The sequence below is a fragment of the Sorex fumeus genome, unplaced genomic scaffold, assembly GCF_029834395.1.
Source record: "Sorex fumeus unplaced genomic scaffold, SorFum_2.1 ptg000047l, whole genome shotgun sequence".
Classification (NCBI taxonomy): domain Eukaryota; kingdom Metazoa; phylum Chordata; class Mammalia; order Eulipotyphla; family Soricidae; genus Sorex; species Sorex fumeus.
This window is the reverse complement of record NW_026606104.1, coordinates 43,484,754-43,510,371: the sequence shown is the minus strand read 5'-3', so window position 1 is coordinate 43,510,371 and position 25,618 is coordinate 43,484,754. Positions and strand designations below refer to the sequence as shown.

Below are 25,618 nucleotides of genomic sequence, written 5' to 3'. Positions count from 1 at the left end.
ATCCTGGTCGTGCTCAGGGGATCATATGGGATGCTGGGAATCAAACCCGGTCGGCTGCATGTAAGGCAAACTCCCTATCCACTGTTCTATGGCTCCAACCCCAGTCTTTAAGGTATGGCATCCAGGTGGGGCCCAAGGACCAGTCATTAGGTCTTTAGGTCTGAGTCTAAAATGCCTTCCCTGGTCCCCTTCTATCCCTGGCTTTCCTGCTGCCTCTTTGCTCCTCTCCCCTGCTCCCCAAGCAGACATCAGCCCCTCATTGTCCTTAGGATAGACTTTATTGACCTTAGCCAAGGGCAGGCTCTGAGATGGGGGTGCAGAGAGTTTGACAGGACTGCTGGGACAGCTATGTCCGGGGGACCAGGTTGGTTCGGAGGGGCAGGAGGCCATCCACCCACTCACACGGTCGCTCCAGGAGAGTCTGCCACAGCTGCTTCTCTTCAGGGGTGGAATCCATCCAGGGCACCTGCAGCCCATAGCTGCTACCTGGATGTGGGGGGGGTGGGGGGAGGGAAACACTGGACACCTCAGTCTCAAGGATCACCCACCTGGTCCCAGATTATGTATGCACTGTCAACCCAAGTTCTCCATGGACTCCAAAGCTCAGGTAAGGGCAAAACAAGGCCCAGGGTGGCACTCCGATCCCATTTCTCAGGACTGACCCTGCTCCACTCACCTGTGCCCAGGCTGAGACGTGTGCCCCCCAGCTGGCGGCTGGCCAGGGCCCCGTGGTCCCAGAGGGACAGCTCAGCGCAGGCCTGGCGCAGGTCAGCAGGCCCAAAGCCATCGTAGACCATGGTGTGGTTGAACATGGGGCTGAGGCTGCGGCGTACCACCCTTGTTCGTTGGCGGCCGGCTCGGCTGTCATCGGGCAGCACAGAACTGTGGGAGAGATAGGTTGGCTTCAAGCAGCTACCTCCTTATACTCCCCAAGTCCTGTCCTTCTCCAGCATGCAAAAGTCCTCCGGCTCTGCCTTGAGATCTGGCCCCAGACATTGGCTACCTGGAATCTTTGCACCAGCTTTCTGTCTGAAGTTTCAACCCTTGGACTGGGGGAGAATGTTCAGTGGGCTGGAACACATGATCTGCATACAGGAGGCCTGGGTTCCATCCTAGGTACTGTATAGATCACCCCCTCTGACACTCCCACTAAGCAGTGAGCCAGGAGTAGCCCCTGAGCACCTAGGTGTAGCCCCCAAATGAAAACATAAAAAAATTACAATTCCAGGGGCCATAGAGATAGTACAGTGAAGGTGCTTGACTTGCATGCAGATGATCCGGGTTTGATCCCAGGCACTGCTTATAGTCCTCTGAGCAAAGTCAGGAGTGATCCCTGAGCACACTCAGGTCTGGCCCATTTCCCTCCAGTGCTCCAATTAAAACCCCTATTCAGAATAATGTCTGAAATATAATTACACTACTGTCCAGTGCAGTGACCTACACTGGCTCCCTATTGTCCACCCACTGGAAATAGTCACCAAACTCTTTAAAACCTCCGAACTCCTTCTGCAAGATAAATTACCTTTCAGAAGTACCAAACCTAAAAAAAGAAAACTGTCATTTTCTCCAGCCAGGGACTCGGAACTCTCATGAACTGATGTTCATTGTACTCTCTGAGGGTTTGGAGCACCTGGAAGGCTTGGAGGTTCCCCACGCTTACTTGGAAAACCACTCAAATACAAGTTTGGAGCAAGCCTTACAGCCTGGCCTTCCATGGCAGGTCCCTGCAACCTTGCGGGTCTCAGCTTCAGGTCCTCAACAGTCCTATAAGTGCCCGTCACCCTAAACAGTAGAGCCTGGAAGCTTCTTCCCTCACTCCAGGCCTGTGCTCAGGCTGTCCCTGCACCCCTTCTCAGTGGTCAAAGCTCACCCTGGACCATCATGGGAGGTTGATTAGCAGGGGCAGTGGGGGCTAGGAGAGAGCTTAAAGGAGTTTAAAAAAAAAAAAACGGAGTTGATCTCGGCCCCACATGGGCCCCAGAGCGGTTCCAAGAGCAACCCTCAAACACTGAACATGATGAGCCCCCCAAGGGTACGATCAGATGTGGCTCAAAAATCAAAAAATGATAGAAGGTTTTGTTTGAGGTGGGGCGTTCATTGCAGGCGGAAGGAAGGGAAGCCGGGAGATTCCAGTGGGCCCTCACCATTGTACGTAAGAATCCAGGGATCCTGAGCGCAGTGGAATGAGGTCCTGGGCTTCCTTCACCCAGAAGTGCAGCTCCCCGCTGGGGGGCTGATCTGCGCCTGCGGAGAGTGGATGGCTAAGGCCGGGTCCCCTCCCCAGGGAACAGGAGTCTTCTTCCTTGCAGGGCCTGTCCTGTTTGGCCTCTCGCAGGCCGGTCACTCACCCTCAGCACCAGCAGGGACGTACTTGAGGGACAGCGAGAGCAGCCCGCGGCTGGGGAGGTCGTCGGGCGACGGCGGGACCTGCGGGAGTCCGGGGGGCCGGTCGGGGGCGGGGGCAGACCCAGGGGAGAGCGGCCCGGGGTCTCCAGGTACTGAGGGGCGGGGTTAATAGGAGGACGGTCCCGGGAACCTGTTCTGGCCACGTGGGCAGGGCTAGGGGAACCCCGGCGGTACAGGCGGGTCTCCACACACGGGTCAGCTCTCTCACCCGGGGCTGCAGAGGGAGCCAGGTGGCCTCAGAGTCCCAGTTCCACGTGTCCAGGGGCACTTCGACTTCTCCCAGAAAGATGTTGCGACCCAGGCTTTCGCGATGCCACACGGACAGGCTCAGCACGCGACCCAGGAGCTCGGCCTGCGGGACGGAGTACTGGGGACAGGAGGTGCACATTGGCGGGGCGCCGCTCACGGCCCTAGTCCCAACACCGTCCTTGCAGCACGGAACCTCGGGGAGCCCACCCCCCCAAGGGCATCAACGGGGATCTGGACCAGCGCTACGCACACCGCCGCCAGGCCAGCCAGATAGACTAAAGCACCTGACGGGACAACGACACCTGACTCCGGCTGCCCCTGCCCCTAGGCGTCCGGCTGCTGAGCCGGGGGTCGCCCCGACGACGCTGCAACCGCACCTGGAGAATCTCGTTGAAGACGGGGTTCAGGTTCCGTTTCTTCACCGCCGTCTTGCGTTTGCTCAGCTTATCAGGGAGGAGGTAGCTTTTGACGTAGCTGGGGCGCGGGAGGTGAGAACGGGAGATAAGGCGGGGAGCCCACGCCGCGCTTCCGCCCCGGCCCGCGGCCGCCCCACGCACTCACTGCTCCCCAGCACCGCGGGGCTCCGCCCACCTCCCCCCACCCCCAGAACCCTGGGGTCCGCGCCCCGCGAAAAGCGGCGGGCCGGGCCTGCGGGCGCCCCCTCCCGGCCGGGCCCCGCACTCACGGGTCGGAGCGGCGGCGGCGCGCGGCCGCCAGGCCCTGGCACTGGATCACGTGCACGCGCAGCTCGCCGGTGCCCGGCTCGTAGCGCAGCGCGAAGTGCACCGAGCCGCGCACCTGCACGGCGCCCGCCTCCGCCTCTCCGGACAGGCTCATCTGGCTGCCGCTCAGCTGCGGACGGGGGGCGGGGGTGATCAGGGCGTGGTGCGGGGCTCACGTCGGGGGCAGGGAGAGTGGGGGACCGGGGGAGAAAGGACAGCACCCGAGGCAGCGCGTCTGGGGCTGCGGTGTCCGGTCTGGGAGTGAGCGTCGGGGTGCGGGGGGTAGTGCCCACCTTCCGCGTCCCCTGGCCCCCTCCTTCACCCCCTCACCGTGGAGGAGTTGAGGCTGGACACCGAGGAGCTGCTGCTGAGCATGCGGTCGAGGGAGGGACAGCGTCCCGGCGTCTCCTCCCCATTCTCGTGGGCCTCGGACGCGGCCTGGTTCTGGGGAGACGGGGGCGTGAGTGCGTGAGTGGGGGGCGCCCGCTTTCCCCCAGCCCCTCCCGGACCGCGCTCGCCCGGCCCCTCGGGAGTCCGCTCCGGCTCTTGAACGCAGCCGCAGCCGCGCCCGCCTACCTGAGCTGGAGGGGGCGTTGGCTCCTCGGTGCCCCGCGACCGCGGCTCGGGCGACGCCTTCTCCTCGGTGCAGACCTGTTCGCCCCCAGGACTAGGGGCTGGGGTGGGGCAAAAGTGGAGGGGAGAACCCCTCTGGAGCCTGGTCCTGAGCCAGATTGCAGGGGCTGGTTTACAACCCCAGGGACCCCCAGCACGTTCAGGCCCGGGGTATCCCGGGGGAAAATCACCCTGATTTAGGAGGCAGCTGAACACTAGTAACTGGGGTCAGAGTTGCTCAAGTCCCCATGACCTCTCTCCTCCCCAGCCCATACCCTCCCACGGTTTACCTTCTTGGGCATGGGGCCCGTCCTCCTGATCAGAAGCCCATGGAGATGCGTATGGGGTGGAGGAATCAGGTACCTGAAGAAGCCAGGGATACAGAGTCAAAGGTCATGGTGGGTCAGAGCCCCCCCTTCCCTCAATCCCCATCTTCAGATGTGGCACAGTCCTCAGGGCAGGGATGGCACCCTGGCAGGACCAGTTGGGCCTGTACTTCACACTTCTTTACTCTGAGGGCTTGTCTGCCTACCTCCAGGACAATTCTGCCTGACTGAATAGGGCCCCCCTGGAAGCTGGGTCCACACCCCCTTTTGATAGGTGGTGATGAGAGAGGCCCAGTAGGGTCTCAGGGTTCTTAGGCTTCTTCCCAGCACACCCCACCTCTACCCCAGCACCTGGGCGCTTCTTCCACCAGCTCTTTCAGTCACTCATTACTCACCTCTGCCGGGATGAACCTCTCTTGAGGGGCCTCTTCGTCAGGGAGCCTAGGAGGAGGGAGGGGTGACCGTCAGGGCACGGGCTCGGGTCACTGGTGGGTGCCCTCCCCTCCTGCCACACCACCTCACCTAGGTTCCGGCTCCTCTTCACTCCCTTTGCCAGCAGCCTCGGCCTTCTGGAGGCCCGGAGACTGGTCTCCTGTGCTCCGGTGAGAAAGTCTGTGAGCCCCCACCTCTGAAACTCCAGACCTTGGAGATGCCCGCCCACCTCCGAGGTCCCCTGGGGAAGATACCCACCAGGAGACACACAGCTCTGGGGCAACAGGGACCCCCTGCCATCTCTCCCCAGTGCCCTCTGCCACTCTGCCCTAGAGGTTTCCTCTCACCCCTGGAACTCTTTTTCCGGCGGAAAGAGGCTCGGACAAGGTCGGAGCCAAGGTGGGTGTGGTGGTGTCTCTGGGCACGAGCTTCCTGGAACCAGTCTCCCGTCAGGATCTTCAGCTGCCCAGGGTCGGCCAGTGAAGCCCGGAGCTTGCTGGAAGGTGGGGAGGGTATGGCTGTCACCACTCATGCCCAGTACTGTGCCCACTGAGGCCAGGTGCATGGCAGCAGATCAGACTTGGCCCCTTCCTCCGGAGGGACTTAGTTTAGTGGCAGTGAGTCTAGGATATTAGTGAGGTAGATGCCACGATGCGTATGAGAAGGGCTCGCTTTGCCTGTGGGGATCCAGGAGCGCTTTCCAAAGGAGGTGGCGCTTTAATTGCTGCCTTGTTTGTTTCTGACTATACTCAGCAGTGCTCAGAGACTCAGTGCACAGGGTTCACTGCTCAGTGTTCTGGGCACCATGTGTTGCTGGAGACCAAACCTGGGCCACGTGAAAGCAAAGCATGTCCTTCGATCCCTTGAGTTATCTCTCTGCCTTTGAATTGTTTCTTCTTTTGGTGGAGGAGGGGGACACACCTGGTGGTGCTCAGGATTACTGCTGGCTCTGCTCTCCGGGATCACCTCTGGCAGGCTCAGGGGATAATATGGGATGCTGAGGATTGAACCTAGATTGGTTGTGTGCAGAACAAGTACCCTACCCACTATAATATCTCCACCAACCCTGAATTGCTTCTTTAAGGACAAATAGAAGTTCTCCAGGTAGAAAAAAATTATTAATTATAATTATCATCAAATAATTACATCACCTCTGTCTGGATGAATCTCTCTTGAGAAGCTTCTCCACATCATCTGATCTCATTCTATGAGGCAGTGCCCCATTTGACAGATGGAGAGAGTGAGGCAGGGTGTGAGGGTGTCAGGACCAGGAGGTGCCTGTCAGAATGTCTCCAGACATAGTTGGTGCACCCAGGCTCCTCTGCCACTGTGTGGCCCCAGGGGAGGGACAGCACAGAGGTGAGGGGGTGCCGGGAGCCCCGGGGCTGAGTGGACACTGTGCATGCATTGGGGTGGCAGTTCTCCTGGAAAGTGAGGTGGAGAGGCTGTATCTGACAGGAGGACAGGTCTGAGAGCCCCAACTGAGCTACGGTGGCCCTGAGGGTTCAAGACTGCAGAAAGGAGGCTGGGAAGGGAGCTGGTAGAGTCATCTAACACAGGTAATGCGCCAAGCACAGGGGAAGAAGAGGCAAAGCCTCTTCACAGGTGTTGTCAGGCAGCATGTCATGTCGGTGGGCTTGGGGTGGGGGGCCAGGAAAGTGGTTCAACGCCTCGGTCAGGACTGCCCGCCCTGCCGCACCTTACACGGCCTTCCTCCCGCTGGCGCAGGTGCGCGTCTCTCTTCAGGACCTCTGCAATCGCCTCCTGCTCTTCCTCCGTCAGGAAACTGAGGTCCAATAGCCCGGCGGCCTCAGGCTCCAACTCGTGCGCCATGAGGGGGCAGGGCAGGGCCCAGAGCCCCTCTTGAGATATGTGGGCGCTCTGGGGCATTAGCTGGGGCAGTGCCCCGGCTGGGCACACCTGGTTCCCTGTGGACAGACCAAGGGACAGGTCAAGCCCTATCCAAATGCAGAGAAGGTCTTGGAACTGTCATTTGTGGGGCCCATGCCGGCTGTGCTCAGGGTTTATTCCCAGCTCTGTACTTGGGTCATTCCTGGCAGTGCTTGGGGGACCAGGATCAGCGGCCTACAGGTAAGCACTTTAACTTCTGTGCTATCTCTCTGGTCCCTGGCTGACCTTTTAAAAATGACCCAAATGGGGCTGGAAAAAAGCTAATATGCATGATTTACACCTCTAGTTGTCACCCTCATGAAGGCACGCCCCTACCAATGCCCACTCCACCTACTCAGCACAGAGCAGGAAGTAACCCAAAATGCAACAAGATAAAAAAAAAAAAAGCAAAAAACCTGCTTAAATATACGCTCAACCGAGGGGCCAGGTACAGCCCCAGGGAAGACTGAGGTGGTGTGAGATGCGTCATGGACACATTCAGATACTGGTCCAGAAACATGCTCAGGGGTGCACAGGGCACACTGAAACCAGCTTTCCAAGGTGGAGCAGACACCTGCCATGCACACATGCTGATTCCTGCAGAGCCTGCCTGGGAAGCCTATGAAACAGAGGCCCAGCCCCAACCCAAACTAGGAGACTAACCCAACATGTTCTTTTTCTTTTCTCTTCAGTTTTTGGGTTACACCCAGCAGTGCTTACGGTCACTCCCGGTGGTGCCCAGGGAGTCTTGCAGTGCTCTGGATGGAACCCCAACCTCACCTGTGCTCCAGTTCTTGGAGCTCCCTCCTGGCCTCACTGAGCATAGTCTTAAACCCAACACCTCCCTACACAATTTTTGTTTTGTTTTGTTTTTGTTTTCAGGACACAGCTGGTAGTGCTCAGGTCTTACTCCCAGTTTTGTATTCAGAAATCACTCCTGGCCATGCTCAGGGGATCAAACCCAGGTCAGCTGTGTGCTGACAATATCCCTTGCCCTGGCCACTAGCATGTGCATGCAAAAGGAGAGAAGATGGGGTCATCAGGACAAGTACAAGGCTGGAACAAAGACAGATCACACCCGCATGGCACACCCACACCATGAGCTCCTGGAGAGGAGAGACACCCCGTGTCAGCCTGCAGCTTACAACAGATGGTTGGCGACAGACTGGTTACATGCAAAAGCCCACCAGCACACATATAAAAGCACACACGTGCACTGTAGACACAGGCTTGCACACGTACCTGCTGCCTGGGGACCTCCTAGGTCCTTCCCTTCACCCCTCACCTCTACCCTGCCTTGGCCCATTAGATCTTCCTGTTTGAGGCAACCTCCGCTTCAGCCCACACTCCAACTTCCTCCGCTTGAAGTAACCGCAGAGCCCACTCCCAGTGGGGCCTTTGCTACCAACCCTGCCCTCCTGTACAGAGCCCGCAAACCCCTCTGCTGTGGCCAGTCACCTGGGTCACCTGGCTGGGCTGCTGGTGGTGGAGGCTGGCTTGGTATTGTGGTGACTCCGGAAGGAAAAGCTTGCCTACTGCTGAGGGGCATGAGGACGTGGCAGGCAGGGGGCATGACTGACCAGGGGCAGGGCAGGTGGGGCTCCAGCACCTTCTGACCTCACCCTCCGACACACACACACACACACACACACACACACACACGCACACACACACACACACACACACACACACACACACACACACACACTCTCCCCAGCCCTGCTGTACTAGAAGGCAAGAGATAGGGAGGTCCGGCAAGTCTTACTGTCCGCCCAAGGAACCTGGGCACCTGTAGGTCCCACGGCAACAATAAGTCCTGGACTGTGCCCCAGGGCTCTGGTGGTGAACAGTTTGGGGTTGGGGTGCAGGGTCTCTATCTATTCTGTGCCCGAGGTGCCTGTGGGTGCACAGCTGTGGGGCCCGGGTGCAGTGTCACTGTGGTCCTGTCACAGGCTGTTGTGGACTGGGTCTGTGTCGGTGACTTTCTAGGGGTGGTGGTGCAGTGGGTGTGATGAGCTGTACCCTGAGGGTGGGTGTCTTGTCAAGCAAGGTCAGTGCAGATCTGACCTACCCTGGTCCTGCAGGTCTGGCGACCTCTGAGCCCGGGGTCCCCATCAGCAGCTGCAGATTCTATTGGGGTCACCTGCTCCGTTCCAGCCAGGGCACAGCTCCGAGAAGCCACAGAGGGACCCTCTGCAGGTCTGCTCCAGTCCTTGACACTCCTGCCGCCACCCCAACCCCCAGTGCCAGAGGGCGCTCAAAATACCAGGTGGCAGTACCTTCCCTGGAAGAGGCAGGGGACCCTAAGGCTGCCCCGAGGTGTGTTACCTGTGGGGGTCCAGTATGGAGGGAGCACCTTCGAGGGGTGACTGGCTCCCCTGACAGCAGAGTTTCAGAGCGGGAGGCGAGCAGAGTGGGACTAAAGCTGACTCAACCGGCGCAGCTGCCGCTGGGGCCCGGCTGCCCCTGGAGGAGGAAACACCTTTTGGCGAGGCCTCATGCAAAACCGGGCCTGGACTCCCGGCTTGGGCACGCCTGCGAACCTCTCAGCACCCACAGCATGACTGGTGGTGGGGTGCTGCCCGTCAGGCCAGTCTCTCCGCAGACTCACCCTGACCCTCTGCAGCTGCAGTGGCGACCTCAGAGTCCACCTGTGCCCACCAGAGAAAAGGCTGCGATGCCCACTGCTGGCCGGAAGCAGCGACAGACCTGGCCCAGGGTGTGAAAGGGGCAGGAAGGGGCAGGCGACAGCTTAAGTTCCTGCCCTCCCCATGGAGACCCAGACTGTGCCCCTGTGGATGCAGCCCTGTCCTGGTCCCTTCTGACCATGGGGCTCTGAGGAGTGGACGGGCACAGCCAGGGCCTGGCTGTACCTAGGAGGCACACACTGTCCTTTCTCCTCCCCAGTCCACTTCCACCCCTTAAGGACCTCCAGGGAGGGACTGGCCAGGGGCCACAGCTGCATCCTGACCCCAACTGTATTCTGGTGCTCCATCTTCTTCTATTAGGAACCTTTGTACTGATCTCTGGTCCTGCCTGTGCTCAGCAGAGCACTGGTCGTGGGTCACCTTTGCTTTGGAATCATGAAGAGGCCACACCCAAGCTTCCCCAAGGCCCACAGTCAGCTTCCAGCCCTGGTAGCTCACAATACTCCAGAGAGGAGGTGACCAGGAATCTCCACTCCTCCTGCCTTCATTTCTGGAACTCAGACCAGTTTCTGAGAGTTTCAGTTGCTCTGAGCATGGGAACGTGGCCCCAGCCCCAGGCTTCCCATGCATTATTTGTGGGAGTGTTTTCATATTTTTACCGTAGTTTAGGTGCCTTCCACCATGTGCACTATGGGAGGGATGCTGTGAGGTCACCCTCAGTGGCCCCCAGGGTGGAGGGAGGCCGCACCACATGGCCCTCCCACCATTCTGTCCTGAGTCCCCCAACTGGAGACCTTATTTTCAGATGCACTCCGTGGATGCAGCCCTGTCCTGGTCCCTTCTCTCTCCAGGGCTTTTTTGTGATCCCCCTGGCTCTCTCTGGGCAGGTCTGTCCCAGCCCAGTGCCTGGAAGCTTCCTCCTCCCTCATCTGGCCTGCAGACAAAGCCCCTCAAGTGAGTGCCTGCAAAGCTGTTGGAAGGTATTTCCAGTACCCTCTCCCCCCACCCCTCTTTATTTACCAACTTCAGCTTTGAAAGAAAAACCCATTCCCACCTCTGCTCCTAACCAGCCGCGCCTCCCTTCCTTCCACACTTCCATGGAACAGATTTTCACCTCAAGTCAGTCTATACTCTGCCCACCCCTCAATCCACCCTCTGCACCCCCACAGTAGAGCTGGGACTGACCCTGCTTCCCACATTCTTAGGGCCCTCCTCCAGCCCTGCCTCCAGTCCCATCAATATAGGGGTGATGTCTGAGCTTGTCCCAATCTCAGGCGACTCCCACTGCTTAGAGGCCTGTAGACGGGTTAAATTTCTGGCTCTGGGGCTGGAATGTGGCTCAGTGGTAAAGAAAGCACCTGCCTCACATGGGTGAGGCCCTGAAGTGCGTACGTGTGCATCTCTCTCTCTCTCTCTCTCTCCCCCTCCCTCTCTCTCAGATCTGTCACATAGTCCCTGGGTCCTTGGAGCAGCTCTATATGCCTCAAAGGCCCCTTAATCAAACCAGGACAACCGTATAGCCTCCTATGGAGTGTTTCCAGTTTGACTGGCCTCCTGCATCCATTCTTTTTTTTTTTTTTTTTTTTGGTGGGGAGGGGTCATAGCCAGTGATGCTCAGGGATTACTCCTGGCTCTACACTCAGGAATTACTCCTGGCAGTGCTTGGGGAACCATATATATGGGAAGCTGGGAACAGAACCTGGGTCGGCTGCGCGCAAGGTAAATGCCCTACCCGCTGTACTATCACTCCAGCCCCTTCTTCCTGCTTTTTTGGTCACAGCACCCCATCTTTCAAACCAGCCTCTCCCCACTTTTCTTTCTGTGCCTAGTGAGGCCATCTGGTATTTGGGGGCTTCTAGGATCAGGGGCTGGGTTTAAACATGGCTTGGACATGACAATGAGCAAACCACTGCTTCTCTGCTTTCTCCTGAAGATGGGGGTGACAGTGCCCTTAGGGCTGTGGGATGACAGTAGACTTGTGTTTCAAGAGCCATGTGGGGACTTTCACTGTGTGTACTGTCTCCCAGGCTAAGGCCCTGTTGGGCAGGAAATATGCCTGAAGACTGTTTCTGCACCATAAATGGTAGTACTCGGGGGTTACTCCCAGTGGTATATGGGAGAACCATGTGATACAGGGGATACACCCAGACCTCCTGCATACAATGCATGCACCTTTCTGCATCTTCACTTTGCCGTGGTTATCCTCTATCCTGGAATCACTCACCAATTCTGATGTGCCCAGTAATGTACAATGTATTTCTAAAAATGGAATTGCTCTCAAATGGGAGGGATCACCTCTGGGTTGCCTGGGAGAAATCTCAGGCCTGGGATGAGCAGACAGACCCTGGGTTCCTCAGGCTGGACACTAAGAACCTTTGGGACTCAGACAGCAACTCCTGGGCTAGTTAAACTCAAGTGACAAACACCACAGGCAGGGTCAGGAAGGACACTTGGCTGTGAGTGGCCTTTGAAAGCAAGTAGGTCCCAACTCAACACATGAGAAGCAGGGCAGACATGGGTGTAGGCTGTGGAGGGTGTGTGGGGAGCCAGGAACTGGGGAGGTCCTGCAGTCACTGGGAAGTTGAGGCGTATCGGGAGCACGAGGATCTTGGCCATGTAACAGGTGACATGGCAGGCGATGGGGTTTGCCTAAGCGCCACAGGCCATAGCGTCAGTAGGATGGCTTCCAGACTCTTCTGCCAGGTCCTGCCCCCCGCCCCACCCCCCACAGGGAGCACTAGAAGGATTCAGTGGTGGAACAGCGAACAGCCCTCACCAGAGTGCAGGTGCCTGGAACCCTGAAAAGAAAGGAGCTGAAGGGCAAAGAGGTCACAGAGGGAGAAAACAGGGCCAAGGCAGTGTTTCAAGTGCAAACTCTTTATTGCCGTGCCAGGGAGTCCCCACAGAGGGATCATGGAGCCTGGGGGTGGGGGGCGGGGGAGCACAGGTCTCTTCTGCAACTTGGAGAGAAGGGGGTGTGGAAGGTGGGAAGAGCAGCTCCCTGCAAGGTGCAAAAACCACACACTGCACCCAGAACGGATCCAGTCACAGAGGTGTGTCTGGGCACGGTCAGCGTCATTTCACCAGCCTGGCTGTCGGGAGCCCCGGTCCCAAACCAGGTGATTTGGGTGGAGATTGGCTCAAGTGCATGAGGACACCAAAAGATGGGGTGCAAACTATCCGCAGGCAGAGACTGGCAAACCTTCGAAAGCTGGACCCTGTCAGCCCCCGGGGCAGCTGAGTTCCAAAATCTTCTGAGATTATCTCTGCACCCACCCTGGAAAGTCAGGCTCTACGTCCAGTGCTGGCCATGGTGTCCCCTGCCCCCCAGGCACTGGGCAGAGGTGGAGGCCCGGCACGCAGTGGTTCAAGATCTACAGGGGGAGGCTGGGGTGCCTCAAAGAGGAACAGAGAGGGTGCCTCAAGGAGGGCAGGGGAGGGCAGGGGTATTCTGAGTAAACAGGAGACATGGTAAACAAACACCCCTCAGCCCCAGCTCCTCCTCAGCCTTTACTCCGTGACTAACCCAGACCCCAGGGTCAAACCAGCAGGCCTGTCCCGCCTTTTGGGTGAGCAGAGAGACTCTGGAACTGAAAGAGGTGACCTCTGCTTCCTCAGGCTCCCCGTGGGTTGTGGTCCCAGGCTGCTATCACCGCAGGTTAAAGACTAGGCTCACTGTCAGGATGATGCCGAGGAGGAGGACGAAGGGCAGCCAGGTCTTCACGAAGGCTCCGAAGCTGCCAGAGAGGATAGGAGGGGATGGTGGGGGCCCGTGGGTGGACAGAGGCGCCCCTCAGCTGCAGACCCAGATGGGGATCTGCACAAAGGAAGCACCTGGAACAAGTCCTCACCCCCCAAACCTGGTCAGCCAAAGGCCTGGGCCAGGCCTGGCCTTCAGTGTGCAGAAGTGACAGTCAGGGCCTTGGGTGGGGCTGCTGCAGGTTCCTGGTGGAGATTTGATAAGGAGAGGCACAAGAGACCTGGACGTGGCGCTTTCTGGATCAGCTTCTGGATCTTATGGGCTCTTCCCAAACCACCTGTCTCTAGTGGTGGACTCTGGTGAGTGGACCAGGAACTGGTCTGGGCCTGAAGAGCAGGAGCGCCCCCTGCCCTGAGTGGGCGGAGGCTGAAACCAGCCTGTGTCAGACCCAGCTGAACCCCGCTGGGCTGCTGCAGGCTCTGCATGGCCAGCTACAGTCTTCTCAGGGCACCTCTAAAGGCCTTCTGGATTCAGTGTGACCTTCCGCAGCTCTTTCCTGCTGTGTGTCATTAAAGAGAGCCCGGTGAGAGCTGGCTCCCAAGCGCCCGAGTCACTCAAACCTTGGCTGTGAATTGTCAGTGAGTCTTTTTTTTGCAGTGCTGGGAATGGAACCGAGGGCTTCATACACACTAGGCTAGTGTGGTGCCACTGAGCTGCATTCCCAACCGTCCCTGTGATTCAGAACTCCTGCCTTTCAACTCACAGGCTATGCGGCTGTGACTTCAAAGGTCCTGGGTTCCCACACGCCTCCCTGCCCAGAGTGCTGCCTCTCTGGGAGTTTGCAGGAAGGTTGGGGTGGGGTGGGGTGATGCGTGTTCATTTCCTGAATACAAGGTTCTCCGCACACCCCTTGCCTCCCAGGGAACTAGTGTTCTCACTCCCATTTTACCAAAGACAGATATAGCTTAAGAGAGGCCAAAATAGTTCCCCATAACTCACAGTGAGCAGGTGACAGAGCTGGGCTGGGACCCAGAGGGACTTGAGCCACCTCATCCTCCACCAGGAGCTCAGCTAGTTGTTCTAGAACCAGCATGGCTCCAGCCAGCATCTGCTTGGTCCCTGTTGGCTGAAGAACTCTGGAAATGGCCCTGAGGGAGGTTTGGCGGAAGAGGCCTGTGGGCAGTGGGTGGGTGGGCAGCTCACCTGATGTACTTCCCATAGAGCAGGCAGAAGAAGCAGAGTGTCACCATGTTCCAGTTAGTGCTGTTGTTGTAGCGCATCAGGTTCAGGGCCAGTGCCACGTGGGAGTGACAGTTGTCACAGCAGAGACTGTGCTGGAGACGCAGGCAGAGCAAGGTAAAGCTGGGTGACGGGGCCCCTCCGCCCGGTGCCCACATCAGGCGCGCCCCACCTACCATGCGGTGCTTGTACTCCTCCGAGGCATCATGCACGGCCGTGTCCCACGCATTGGGCCCGCTGGCGTAGACCTGTGCAGGGTCCAGCTTCCAGTACCTGAGGGGAGAGGGTGTTCTAGCACTGGAGCTCTCCCTGCACTGTGAGCGTCACAAAGGTCCCCAGACGCCTGCTCTGGGCAGGATGTCCTGTGCGGGGGGCTACAGGGACAATAGCCTGCAGAAGACCAACACCAATGCCCCCCGGGGAACGAGCTGACAAGCCCCGCTGGGGGGAGTATGAGGCTTTCAGGGGTCACCACTAAATCCAGGTTGGAGATCAGAAGTGAGGCTGGTGCAGAATGGGAGTGGGCATTCCAGGCAGAGGGGGCAGTTATGACAACTGTGAGGGCACTGGTGTGGGACTCATAGGAAGAATGGGGACAGGACACTGGATAAGGAGAAAGAGGGAGTCACTTTCTGGGGAACTTGCTGGTGCCCTGGGGGTTTTATTCATCACTCTGGGTCCGTGTGGGGAGTGGAATTTCAGCACAGAGCTGAGCAGGTGGAGGAAACCTCCTTGCGCCCTGGTGGCCCCAGCAAGGGGGGAGTGAGAGTTCTCAGGCTGAAATGGGCTGAGCGCCTCCTGGCTGTGGTGTGCAGTACCGGGACACCAGGCCTACAGGGGTTCCTCCCCAGAAATCACTGACCTTGAAACAAACTCTCCTCTAAGAGGGGAGGACAGCTCAAAGGGTGGAGTGTATGCCTGCAAGAAGCACTGCTCTGCCGGAACTGAGGACCCAATCATCAAGGCCAGACTGTGGATCCCCAGGAGTGATCCCTAGACTTTGCTGGGAAGGCCCCTATAGACGACTCCCCCCACCCACCCCACGCAACTGTCCTTGGAAAGCAGCTTGACAGCAGACATTTTAGTCAAAGGCCCTTGGCCTGGTGTCCACTGCCTGAGGAGGTCAGCAGGGGAAGGGGAGCCATCCCAGGCTGCCCTGCTCCGGGATGCAGACTCAGAGAGAGAAACTGTTCTGAGTCTGTGACAACACGAAGGTGACTAAGGCAGGCCACCAGACTCTCGGGAAAGAAAAATATGAAAACTGAACATCCCAAGGGAGCCAGCATTCGCTTTGGGACAGCTTGAACTGCCTTTCTTCTCTCCAAGCAGAACTTCCCCAGAGTTCCAAACAAAGCCTCCTTAAGTGGCTGCTCCCTCCCAGGGCAGGCAAGGTTTCTGGCTGAGGCACTAGGGGGCAAGGCCAGGCCGGCCACTTCCTCAACAAGGCCCATCCCTTTGCTCAGCTTCCAATGAGCACCTGGAGAGCGGAGGCAGGAATGGAGCGTGGGCCAAGGACAGGCCAGGGACTGCAGGAGGTGGGGTGCGCCCCAGGGAGCCCGGCTGGCCCTCCCTGCTCCCATGCCAGGGAGTGAGCTCCTGTTGCTCTGGGCAGGAGGAAACAGCCTGAGGGCTCGCCACATCACTTACTTGGCTGGTTTCCCAAAGGCCATGTTGTCTTCCTGTTGAGGGACAAGAGCAGAGGTCAGTGGGGTATGCAGTGGTCTGAAAGACACAGGTCAACGGGGCCATGTGGGAACTTGTGGGCAAAGGTGGGCTCAGGGTCCTGCCCGAGACTGGCACAGGATCAGAAGTGGCAACCAGAGTTGTGTTGCAGGACAAAGTCAGAGACCAAAGACTCAGCGTGCAGTGGTGACCGTCCTGTGCTGTGACGGTCCCTCAAGGGAGTTGTGGTCATTCCCTCGCCTCTGGGGCACATTTGCTCCAGGCTTTACGGTCAGTCTCTGACCTCATCATGGGCAGCCTTTTCTTTTGTGGGTACAAAATGCCCCTCTGAACTACTGGCCCACACAGGGGATCTGGGGCGTGGAGTTAAACAGGGTTCATCAGGACAACTGACAAGACATGAGCCGAGCTTCAAAGGCTCTCCCACCAAAGGCCTGGCCAGAGACGGGCCTTTGTCATGAGAAGCTGACAGCTCTCCACAGAAGTCTTCGAAACCTCCCAAAGACTGTTTAAAGGGGACCACATGCTTTACATGTAGGAGCCCCGAGTTTGATCCCTGACTCTATAGGGTCCCCCCAGCACCACTGTGGGTGGCCTTTCCCCTTGAAAAAATAAGCCTTCTGGTCAGGTGAAGGATGGTAACTCACCGAGACAAAGTAGGGGCCAGCGAAGTCCCTAATGATGCCTGTGGAAGTGCAGATACCCATGTGGCCAATGATGGGGAAAAACCACCTGTGAGAAAAACGGGCAGGGCAGAACTGTGAGACAGAAGCTGGAGCCACAGTCCCCTGCAAACAGAGGGTGTGTGAGGAGTGCCCAGGACACGCTGAGAGCTTGAGGAAGCTGGGAGACAGGTATATGAAGGTGCACCAGGAAACAGCCCCACACACCACAGCAGGCAGATCGCCCCTGAGCCTGGGGCAGAGGGCTCCTTGGGGAGGGGGTGGGGGGTTGGGAGTAGGAGGGAAAAACCACTTTCCAAAGCTGACAGTTTGGTCTCGGCCTCAGCAAGTGAAGGGTAGGGTATCCACCCAGCAGCGTTCACTGAGCCACACAGAGCAGCTTTCTGCAGCACAGCTGGAAACATCATTCCTGAGGCCATGCCTGTGTCCCACGTGTGATCTTCAGGGCAGGGGAACCTGTGCGCAAGCCCTGGCAGCACCATGTGTGCATGACCCTAGACACTGCAACACAACCCCAGGTTAAACAGTGAAGCAAACTGGGCTACAGTCCTCCACTGAAACAGAACGAACTTCGCTACTCATGCCCTCATTTTCGCTGATGTAAGGCAGAACACAGAAACTCTCCACAAAAGTAGACACACAGGGTTGGAGTGACAGCACAGCGTGTAGGACATTCGCCTTGCACGTGGCCGACCCAGGTACGATGCCCAGCATCCCATATGGTTCCCTAAGCACCGCCAGGGGTAATTCCTGAGTGCAGAGCCAGAAGTAACCCCTGTGCATCGCTGGGTGTGACCCAAAAAGAAGAAAAAAAAAAAGCTGATGCACATTAAAGTTCAAAAGGGCATAACTGGGCAACTGCAACAGTATAGTGGTTAGGGCGTTTGCTTTGCATGCCACTGACCCTGGCACCACCTAGGGTCCCCTGAACCCCCCAAGAGTGATCCCTGAGCACAGAGCTGGGAGTAAGCCTTGAGCACTGCTATGTAAGGTCCAAAAAGCTTAAAAAAAAAAACGGAGGGAAGGAAGAACTAATCTATGGGCAAGAAGGCAAAAAGAGGGTGTATTTCTGTGGCTGAACTGAATGGCAGAGGAGTTGTTTGAGCCTTGGAAATGTTCTCTAGTTTGACCTGAGTGAGATGAATATATACATATGTGAAGTTCACTGAGTCAAATACAGAAGGTTTGTATTCTTTATCTTATAAGAAATGTATTTATTTACATTAATAAATCAGAATGTACTAAAAGGGGGCCTTCGAATTCATGCAGGGGACCCCCTGAAATGATGACGGAACAGGGCCCAGCGGACAGTCATGTAGCCCCTGCTTCCATTCTGACTCCAACAGAGAAAATGAAACCCCCCAACAGAAACATTGACAAAACAGAGCACGCAAGGGTTTCAGACAAGTGCATGGTGCATTCCAACTTCAAATTTATTTTTTTTGTTTTCTGTTTTGGGAGCCACACCTGGCTGTGTTAAGGGGCTCCCGGAAGTGTTGGGGGGTCTACATGGTGATGAAGATCAAATCCAGGCCTCCTGCATACAAAGCATGTGCTCAGGATATCAAGCTGTTCCTTGTTCCTAAAGTTCATCTTTTACTTTTCCTTTTTTTGCTTTTTGGGTCACACCTGGTGAATACTCAGGAGTTATTCCTGGCTCTGTACTCAGAAACTACTCCTGGCAATGCTTGGGGGACCATGTGGAATGTTGGGAATCGAACCCAGATTGCCAACATATAAGGCAAACACCCTCCTCTCTGGACTATCACTCTGGCCCCTCATCTTTTACTTTTGTTTTTGGTTTTTGAGCTACACCCATCAATGCTCAGAGGTTGCTCCTGGCTCTGCATCAGGAAGCACTCCTGGCAGTTCTAAGGGAAGTCACATGGGATGCCAGAGATCAATCTTGAGTCAACCTCGTGCAAGAAAAGTGCCTGATCTGCTGTACTATTTCTCCGGCCCATATTTTAATATATTTTCTATGTGGGGGATTTGGGGTACCACACTCAGCTGTACTCAAAGGCTACTCCTGGCTCTGTGCCCAGAAGTGGGGTCAGGGGACCATATATGGTATTGGGGATTGAACCTGGGTGAGAGGGATGGAAGGCAAGCACCTTAACCACTGTATTATTTCTTTGACCCCAATGCTCACCTGAAAAATAAAAACAAAACAAAACAGAACAATGATTTCTCCTTTTCTTCCCTTTGCTGGGCTGTGATGAGCAGGCGTTGTGGCCTGCTTTATAACATCTTCCATTCCTCTTCACTTCCCTTTTTGCTGTTGTGGCAACACACTTAGTAAATGTGCTCCCCACCCCCACCTCCAGGGTGCAGTCCTTTGCGGTGATGCTTAAAGTCCTGTTTGCAGGGGCTGCTGAGGGTCACAAGCCTGGTTCCAGTGCCTACTACATCAGATGGTGCTTGCACCAATCTTGGTTGCATTGCTGGACTGGTGTCACCAGGACCACGCTCAGCATGTGAGAGGATGCTGAGGACTGAACTCTCAGTTTCACACTGTAAGGTGGCACCTGGTCACCAAGTGATCCCTGAGCCCAAGTTGAACTTTAGCTGTGTTCCTACATACTTGGTTGTGGTATGCCCAAGATCATATATTTTATTATTCCCAGTGTTTGCTTTATATACGTTTGGGGGAGGACAGGGTTTAGGGGAAATTTTGGGCCACACCTATTGGTGTTCAGGCTTTACTCCTGATTCTGTGGTCAGGGATCACTCCGGCAGTGCTTGGGAGATCATATGGTACTGAGGACTGAGCTGGAGTTGGGCTCATCCAAGACAAGTGCCTTAACCCCTACACTATCTCTTCAGTCCAAATTTACATTTAAATTTTTTTGGCTTTTGGGGTCTCACCTGGCGATGCCCAAGAATTACTGAGCAAACACATGTGCTGTGCTTGGCCCCATCCCACACAGTCCTTGAGCAGCATCTCACAGGTTTGTCTTTACCTTGGGACTCAAGTCAGGCCCCCTGTAGCTGTACTATCACTCCGGGCCAAATTTACATTTTTAGAAGCCAAAGATGGGCCAGGAGTAAGCCCTGAGCATCACTGGGTATCTCCCTCCACAACCCCTCACCCCCCCAAAAAAAATCTCAGGCATGTGGCTCAGGTGTTAGCGTGTTTGCATGAAGGAGGTCCTGGGTTTGATTCCTTGCACTGCATGGCCCTTCATCTCCCCAGAACACTGGCTATGGGTCCCACAATTGAAAACAGTAATAATAGGGTCAGGTGTTCTGCAACTCAAGTTGCAGAACACCTAGCATAGTTCTGGTGGCTCCCAGCACTGAGCCATCAGGCTCACAGTGCTGGACCAAACATTACCTGGAGTGGCCCCAGGTCCCCAAGTATTTTGAATGTGGCAGCAATAATGACTGATGGTGATGATGATGGAGGTGGTGGCGGTAATGAGGATGATGTAGATAACTGTTTTGAAAAATCTTGGGAAATAAACCCTTCAGAGGCTGGAGTGATAGTATAGGGGGTAGGACACTTGCCTTGAATGTGGCTGACCTGGGTTGAATCTCCAGCACCATGTATGGTCTCCTGAGCCCTGCCAGGACTGATCCCTGAGCACCAGATGTTCGAACAACCAAAAAAGTCTTGGTTAGCTCTTAATAATGCAAAGCACACAGGAGGCCCAGATATGCATCCCCTGAGATAGCTCTAGAGGACCTAACTCAAGTCCCAAGGTGAAGACAAATCCCTGAGATGCAATTCAAGGACTGTGGGGCAGGGCCAAGCACAGTGCATGTGTTTGGAGAACTGTGTGTGTGTGTGTGTGTGTGTATGTGTTGGGAGTGGAGGGAAGGATGGAACCAGTTCAGCAGGTATTCTGCAGGAAAGGGTAGAGTCGGTGCTCCTGACTAGAAGACCCTGAGATGCAATAAGATGGAGCTTTTATTTTAGTTTTTAGTTTTTGGACAACACCTGGCGATGTTCAGGGCTCCTGGCTCTGCCTGGGGGACCATATGGGATGCCAGAGATTGAAGCTGGGTCGGCTGCGTGCAAGGCAAATGCCCTACCCACTGTATTTTGGCTCTGGCCCAAGATGGGACTTTTAAAAGCAAGACAGGACAGTTTTATGATGGTAGGATACAGATATTCCAGATCCATGCTGGAGCACCTGTGAGCTGGATTAGTCTTTCAAACAGGTATTTCGGATTTTGTCATTCACTTCCTTAGCACCCAAGAACTGCTTCCTCTTACATTCAAACTTCTTCAAATCCTGGGGTAGTTTGACCCTGCTATCTGCAGAAGTTACTTTACTCTTCTCTCTATGACACTGCCTGCTTCTGGTTCTTCAGCACACAAATCCTCAGTGCTTTCCTCGCATCTGCCCTTCTCTCTGTCCAGTCTCCTGAACACTTTGCACAGTTGGCAGCTTTGCAGCACTAAGGTCTCATCAGCTCAGAAGTCAACTTCTGAGGTTTTCCCTGACCATGCCATCTGGATCAACTGCACACCAGCCCTGGCATCCCATGCACAACTACTCTGCCCCATTTCTTCGTACATACCGGTACAGGAAATTATCTTGGTTATTTATATGACCACTGTCTCTCTCCTCACTGCCCAGTAGCTCTGTCTAAGTAGGGATTCTTTCTGACTGCTCAGAGTAACCTCCAGGGCAGTGCCTGGCACATAGCTGCAACTCACTGGAACTGAATCAGTGTTTCTCTGTGTCCAGCTGGGGTTCCCTTCCAACCATGCCTTCTTCCTGCAGCCCCCATCCAAAGGCTGACTCCCCTATTTACATGATTCTCACCTGTGGACTAAACAATAACCGAATGCCTTGAATTTAAGACATTAAATTCTCTGACAGCAGGTTCAGATGAGACTTGTCTTGTTTTGGTAAGTTATTCCACTGTCAGTGAGAGGTGGAAAGTAATGATGATTATCTGGTGGGGGCGATCCTGAGGACTGAAGAGGCTCTGCTGACACAGCGCTTAGCACTCTTCTTTGCCCTTGCGGCTGCTAAGTGCGATCAAGAGGTGGACAATAAAAGGATTGCTATCTGGTTGGACAGGCAGGGACTCATCTGCTGAAGACCCACAGTGGCCACAGGATGGACACTCAAGGGCAATGGGTGAGTGGCTCCTCTGGCTTCCCAGGTCCTACTCGCAGGGCCCAACTCCATTCCTCGCTTGCAATTACTGTCATCTGGATGGAGAGGAGGTCTGTGCTTGACTGGTATTCCGCAGCCCAGTTATGCGGATGGCAGTTACTGGAAATTAGAATAGAGACTAGAGACAACAAAGTCATGGCCAGTGAGGCCCCAGGGACGTTTGGAGTCCCTTGGGGGCAACTCCAGAGGAGCCTTATGGTGGCTCTCTACTTAGAACCTGCAATTAAAGGTCCTCAACAACTATTTATTGAATGAATGAAGAAATGAGTTACTAATTCTGGAACTCTATTGAAAAGGAAGAGTAGCTCAATGGAAAAAAGCTCATGTTGGCTTCCATGAGCTTTTTGGAAAGCTGTATTTTCTTACCCATAAAATGGTGACGGGGTCAGAGATTTAGTACAGCGGGTAGGGCACTTGCCTTGCATGTGGCCGACCTAAGTTTGATCCCTATCACTACATATGGTAGCCTGAGCACCATTAGGAGTGAACTCTGCATGTAGAGCCAAGAAGAAGCCCTGAGCACTGCCAGCGGTGGCCCCCCCAAAAAGGTAAAGGCCCTCCCGTTGATCGTCGATTTGCTCAAGCGGGCCCAGTAACGTCTCCATTGGAGACTTTGTTGTTACTGTGTTTGGCATATCGAATACATCACGGGGAGCTTGCCAGGCTCTGCCGTGCAGGCGAGATACTCTCGGTAGCTTGCCGGGCTCTCCAAGAGGGGCAGAGGAATCGAACTCGGGTCGGCCATGTTGGCCGCTTGTAAGGTGAACGCCCTACCACTGTGCTGTCGCTCCAGCCCTGGCCCCCCAAAAGAACAAACAAAAATAATCAAAAAAAAATTTTAAATGGAGACAACAGTATTTTCATTTTTTGGCCACAATCAGCTATACTCAGGTTGCGCTTACTCCTAGCTCAGCACTCATTCCTGGCTGTGCCTGGGGGACCATTGCTAGGAATTGAACCTGGATTGGCCACGTGCCAAGCAAGGCTTATCCGCTGTGCTCCCTGGCCCCAACCAGTATGTATTTTCATGAAGTTGATTAGAGGATTGAATGAATCAACATAAAATCCTTACAACAGGGTCCAGGACAGAGGATGCATTTTGTCACTGTTTTTAAATCAGCAGCAGAGGTTATTATCTGTTTTTCGTGCGGAATGATGACTATCTCTAAGGGACTACTCATATTTTTGGACTTGATTTTCTCTCTAGTCCTCCCTCCAAAGACAGATGACAATTTCTGGTACCACATCAATCCCTTGATCAGTGCTCTAAGTCAGCAATCATCCCAAAGAACTACAGAGTTAGTTGTTCGGTCTTCAGCCCTTTTCTCTTCTGCTGGAGGGAAAGTTATTTGATAGGAATGTGAGCTATTTCAGAGGGACACTAGGTCTGATTTCCGTGGTCCATATGTAAAGGAATCCCTGTGTATGGATCTGAATGACAAGGGGTTGTGAGTCCAGACAGGGTTCTGGTCCAGATGGGGTTCATGGCGCCTCCACACTTTGACCTCATGAAGCTACAAGTTCTTTGAAGATCAGCAGACTCCATGAAATAGGTTTTTTTGGGGGGAAAGTGGGGGTGTTATACTCTGCTGTGCTGCTGTACTCCTGGATCTGTGCTCAGGGATAACTCCTGGTATGGCTAAGGGAGTGTATGCAGTGTCAGATTCAAACCTAGGTCAATTATGGGCAAGACCAGTGCTCTACCCACTGTATTATATTCTCTGGCCTGAGAATTGAAACTAAGTTTATGACAGCAAGGATGTGCTTTCCCCCCATCAGTGCTGGGATACTCTGGGGTTTGGGGCGCCTCCTAGTGATGCTGGACTCAGGTGTTTGGGTCCAAGGTCGAACAAAGGTGTTGGGGGGGATGGCATGCTAGGCTGGCTTTCCACCTTCGAGCATGTGCTCTACACTTATGCTATCTCTCCTCCCTGCCACTGCATATTGTTTTGGGGCCACACCCGGTAGAGCTATTCCCAGCATGTGCCAATGCTTGATTAGGGTCAGTGGCAGACAAGGAAGGCGCCTTAAACCTGTACTATTTCTCCAGCCCCTGTATATTCTTATAATCTAGAACTTCTCTAGGTACACAGAAGCCACTTAGCAATTATGTTTAAAGAACACTAAATTAATAACACACTTTCTTAAAATGTTTATTTTAAAGGATTTAAACTTGCACGTTCCAAAACAAATGCACAAGCTTTCGAAAACACAAGGTATTTTAACACAAAGACAAGACAATTGTAGGGTCAGCAACATGTAAAGGCCAAAAAACAATCCTCTCTCCTTATCGCCACTTGGCTGCTTTTGATAGAAAACACAAATAAACCTATCCTCAGGTGAGATGGGAGGGAACAAGTTATGGAGTCAGAGAGCTGAGTCTGGCGCCCTTGGCTTACTTCTAGGAGAACCACATCATGACACCAGCTGAGGCATGAACATGGGAAGAGAAAACCCACTCCCACCCCCAATGCGCCTGGTGGGCTGGGGACAGAATACTCAGGCCGCCAGTACAGCCCTACATGAATGAGCAACTGAGGTTCATCCCCAGCACCGAATTAAAAAAAAAAAAGAATGTGGCTGTAAAATTCAGAATGGGAAGGAGCTTGGTGGTCGGTCCCAGGGCCATTAATGCGGAGGCAGGAGGGCAAACCAACACCCCCACCCCACACGCAGGGACCCCTCGCACTGCTGGGGTGCCAGCTTCTCTCTTGACACTGGCTGATGCCACGGCAAGAAAGAGCCACGGTCTCGGCGGGCATCGCCCTGGGACCTCAACCTGCCCATCAGTGTGAGGTGTGCGCTCCTGCCTCACCTTCGGGACCAGGCGTGAACTCCCGGGCCTCCGGGGGGGCCCCAAAGGCGACGTGATCCCCATCGAACTCCCACCCCCGCGTCCATTGATCTTAAAGGATTTAAACTTGGATGCTCCCCAACATTTAAACGTGGATGCTGTGCGGGCTGGAAATGGTTTGCAAGCGTCGGTGCATGAATGAAGAGACCAACGCATGAATGGAGGCGCCCGGTGGCACCGTCAGGGGCCGCTCGTCCGTGGGTGCCGGATGCGGGACCGCCCGGCCCCTCGCCCGCGGCTGTTTCTCCCGGGCTCCCCCGGGTGCCGAGGGCGCAATGGGGACCTGGGCGAGGCGTGAGCGTCCTGCCCCGGCTGGACGCCGCTCCGGGGTCATCCGAGGACGCCGCCCCGGTCCCGGATCTCCGCGTCCCGAGCCGACGCCGGAGGACACTCACGTGAGCACCGGGATGGGCGTCCAGACCACGCAGTAGGGGAAGCGGCTCCGCTCCACGTCCATGGCGGCGGCACACTGCGTCTGGTCCTTGTGAGCTGCCGTCGGCGCCTCCACTTCCGCCATCCCGGGCGGGGGTGTGAGTGGCGGCAACAGGCGCTTCGAACTTCCTTCCGCTCCCGCCATACTGCGCGCACCGCGCTCCGGGCGCTCGCTCCTGCGACGTCACTTCCTGGAGGAGGCGTCCGCCGCCTTGCTCGTCCCCCCGGGAATTGGAGCCGCGTCCCTCCGGGCCCGGTTGCCTGACTCCGCTTCTGGGGTTCCCGCCGGCCCACGTGTTCGCGCTGACGGACTGCCTTCAAGCAAGGTGCAGTTCTGGGAGCGTTACCTAGAGCTGTGAATTTCTGTATCCCAAGCCGTCCCCAGAGGCCCGATCTTCAGTTTATTGCGTGCTCCTTAGGTGCCAAGTTCTTGAGGCATATTATTCCTAACTCTATAAAATCGGTTAGAACCTGGGAGATATTTCAAAGGGCTAGAGCTTTTCCTTTGCTTTCGAGAGGCATGGGCTATTGATCCCCAGCACCACATGGCCCTCTTAGCACAGCTGGGAGCACAGAGCCAGGAGTAGTCGCTCTGAGCACCGCC

At 55.5% G+C, this 25,618-nt stretch overlaps 2 protein-coding genes across 2 annotated transcripts; both read right to left on the bottom strand.

Moving 5' to 3' along the window:
- Nucleotides 1-228: 228 nt before the first annotated feature.
- On the bottom strand, nucleotides 229-9,087 carry SYTL1 (synaptotagmin like 1). Its single transcript, XM_056123409.1, has 15 exons — nucleotides 8,966-9,087; nucleotides 6,447-6,675; nucleotides 5,095-5,243; nucleotides 4,838-4,907; nucleotides 4,711-4,756; nucleotides 4,280-4,352; nucleotides 3,954-4,051; nucleotides 3,708-3,821; nucleotides 3,341-3,507; nucleotides 3,033-3,129; nucleotides 2,615-2,773; nucleotides 2,349-2,427; nucleotides 2,145-2,244; nucleotides 677-882; nucleotides 229-486 (listed from the first exon to the last, which is right to left on the bottom strand). Exons 2-15 carry the CDS (start codon nucleotides 6,635-6,637, stop codon nucleotides 347-349), a joined length of 1,689 nt encoding a protein of 562 aa, XP_055979384.1. The 5' UTR covers nucleotides 6,638-6,675; nucleotides 8,966-9,087; the 3' UTR covers nucleotides 229-346.
- Nucleotides 9,088-12,859: 3,772 nt separating this feature from the next.
- On the bottom strand, nucleotides 12,860-25,205 carry TMEM222 (transmembrane protein 222). Its single transcript, XM_056123318.1, has 6 exons — nucleotides 24,978-25,205; nucleotides 16,555-16,639; nucleotides 15,872-15,903; nucleotides 14,401-14,497; nucleotides 14,189-14,319; nucleotides 12,860-13,022 (listed from the first exon to the last, which is right to left on the bottom strand). The coding sequence occupies exons 1-6, from the start codon at nucleotides 25,157-25,159 to the stop codon at nucleotides 12,935-12,937; spliced, it is 615 nt and encodes a 204-aa protein (XP_055979293.1). The 5' UTR covers nucleotides 25,160-25,205; the 3' UTR covers nucleotides 12,860-12,934.
- Between the last annotated feature and the right edge of the window lie 413 nt (nucleotides 25,206-25,618).

Excerpts from the sequence above, each read along its gene's own strand:
- TMEM222 (XM_056123318.1), bottom strand. The coding sequence starts at position 25,159 with ATGGCGGGAGCGGAAGGAAGTTCGAAGCGCCTGTTGCCGCCACTCACA. Across the intron at positions 14,498-15,871 it reads GCCTTTGGGAAACCAGCCAA|GTACTGGAAGCTGGACCCTG; the intron begins GTAAGTGATGTG and ends CTCTCCCCTCAG. Across the intron at positions 13,023-14,188 it reads CTCTATGGGAAGTACATCAG|CTTCGGAGCCTTCGTGAAGA; the intron begins GTGAGCTGCCCA and ends CCTCTCTGGCAG.
- SYTL1 (XM_056123409.1), bottom strand. The coding sequence starts at position 6,637 with ATGCCCCAGAGCGCCCACATATCTCAAGAGGGGCTCTGGGCCCTGCCC. Across the intron at positions 4,908-5,094 it reads CCGGAAAAAGAGTTCCAGGG|GAGACCAGTCTCCGGGCCTC; the intron begins GTGAGAGGAAAC and ends ACCGGAGCACAG. Across the intron at positions 4,052-4,279 it reads CGGGCCCCATGCCCAAGAAG|CCCCTAGTCCTGGGGGCGAA; the intron begins GTAAACCGTGGG and ends GCCCCACCCCAG.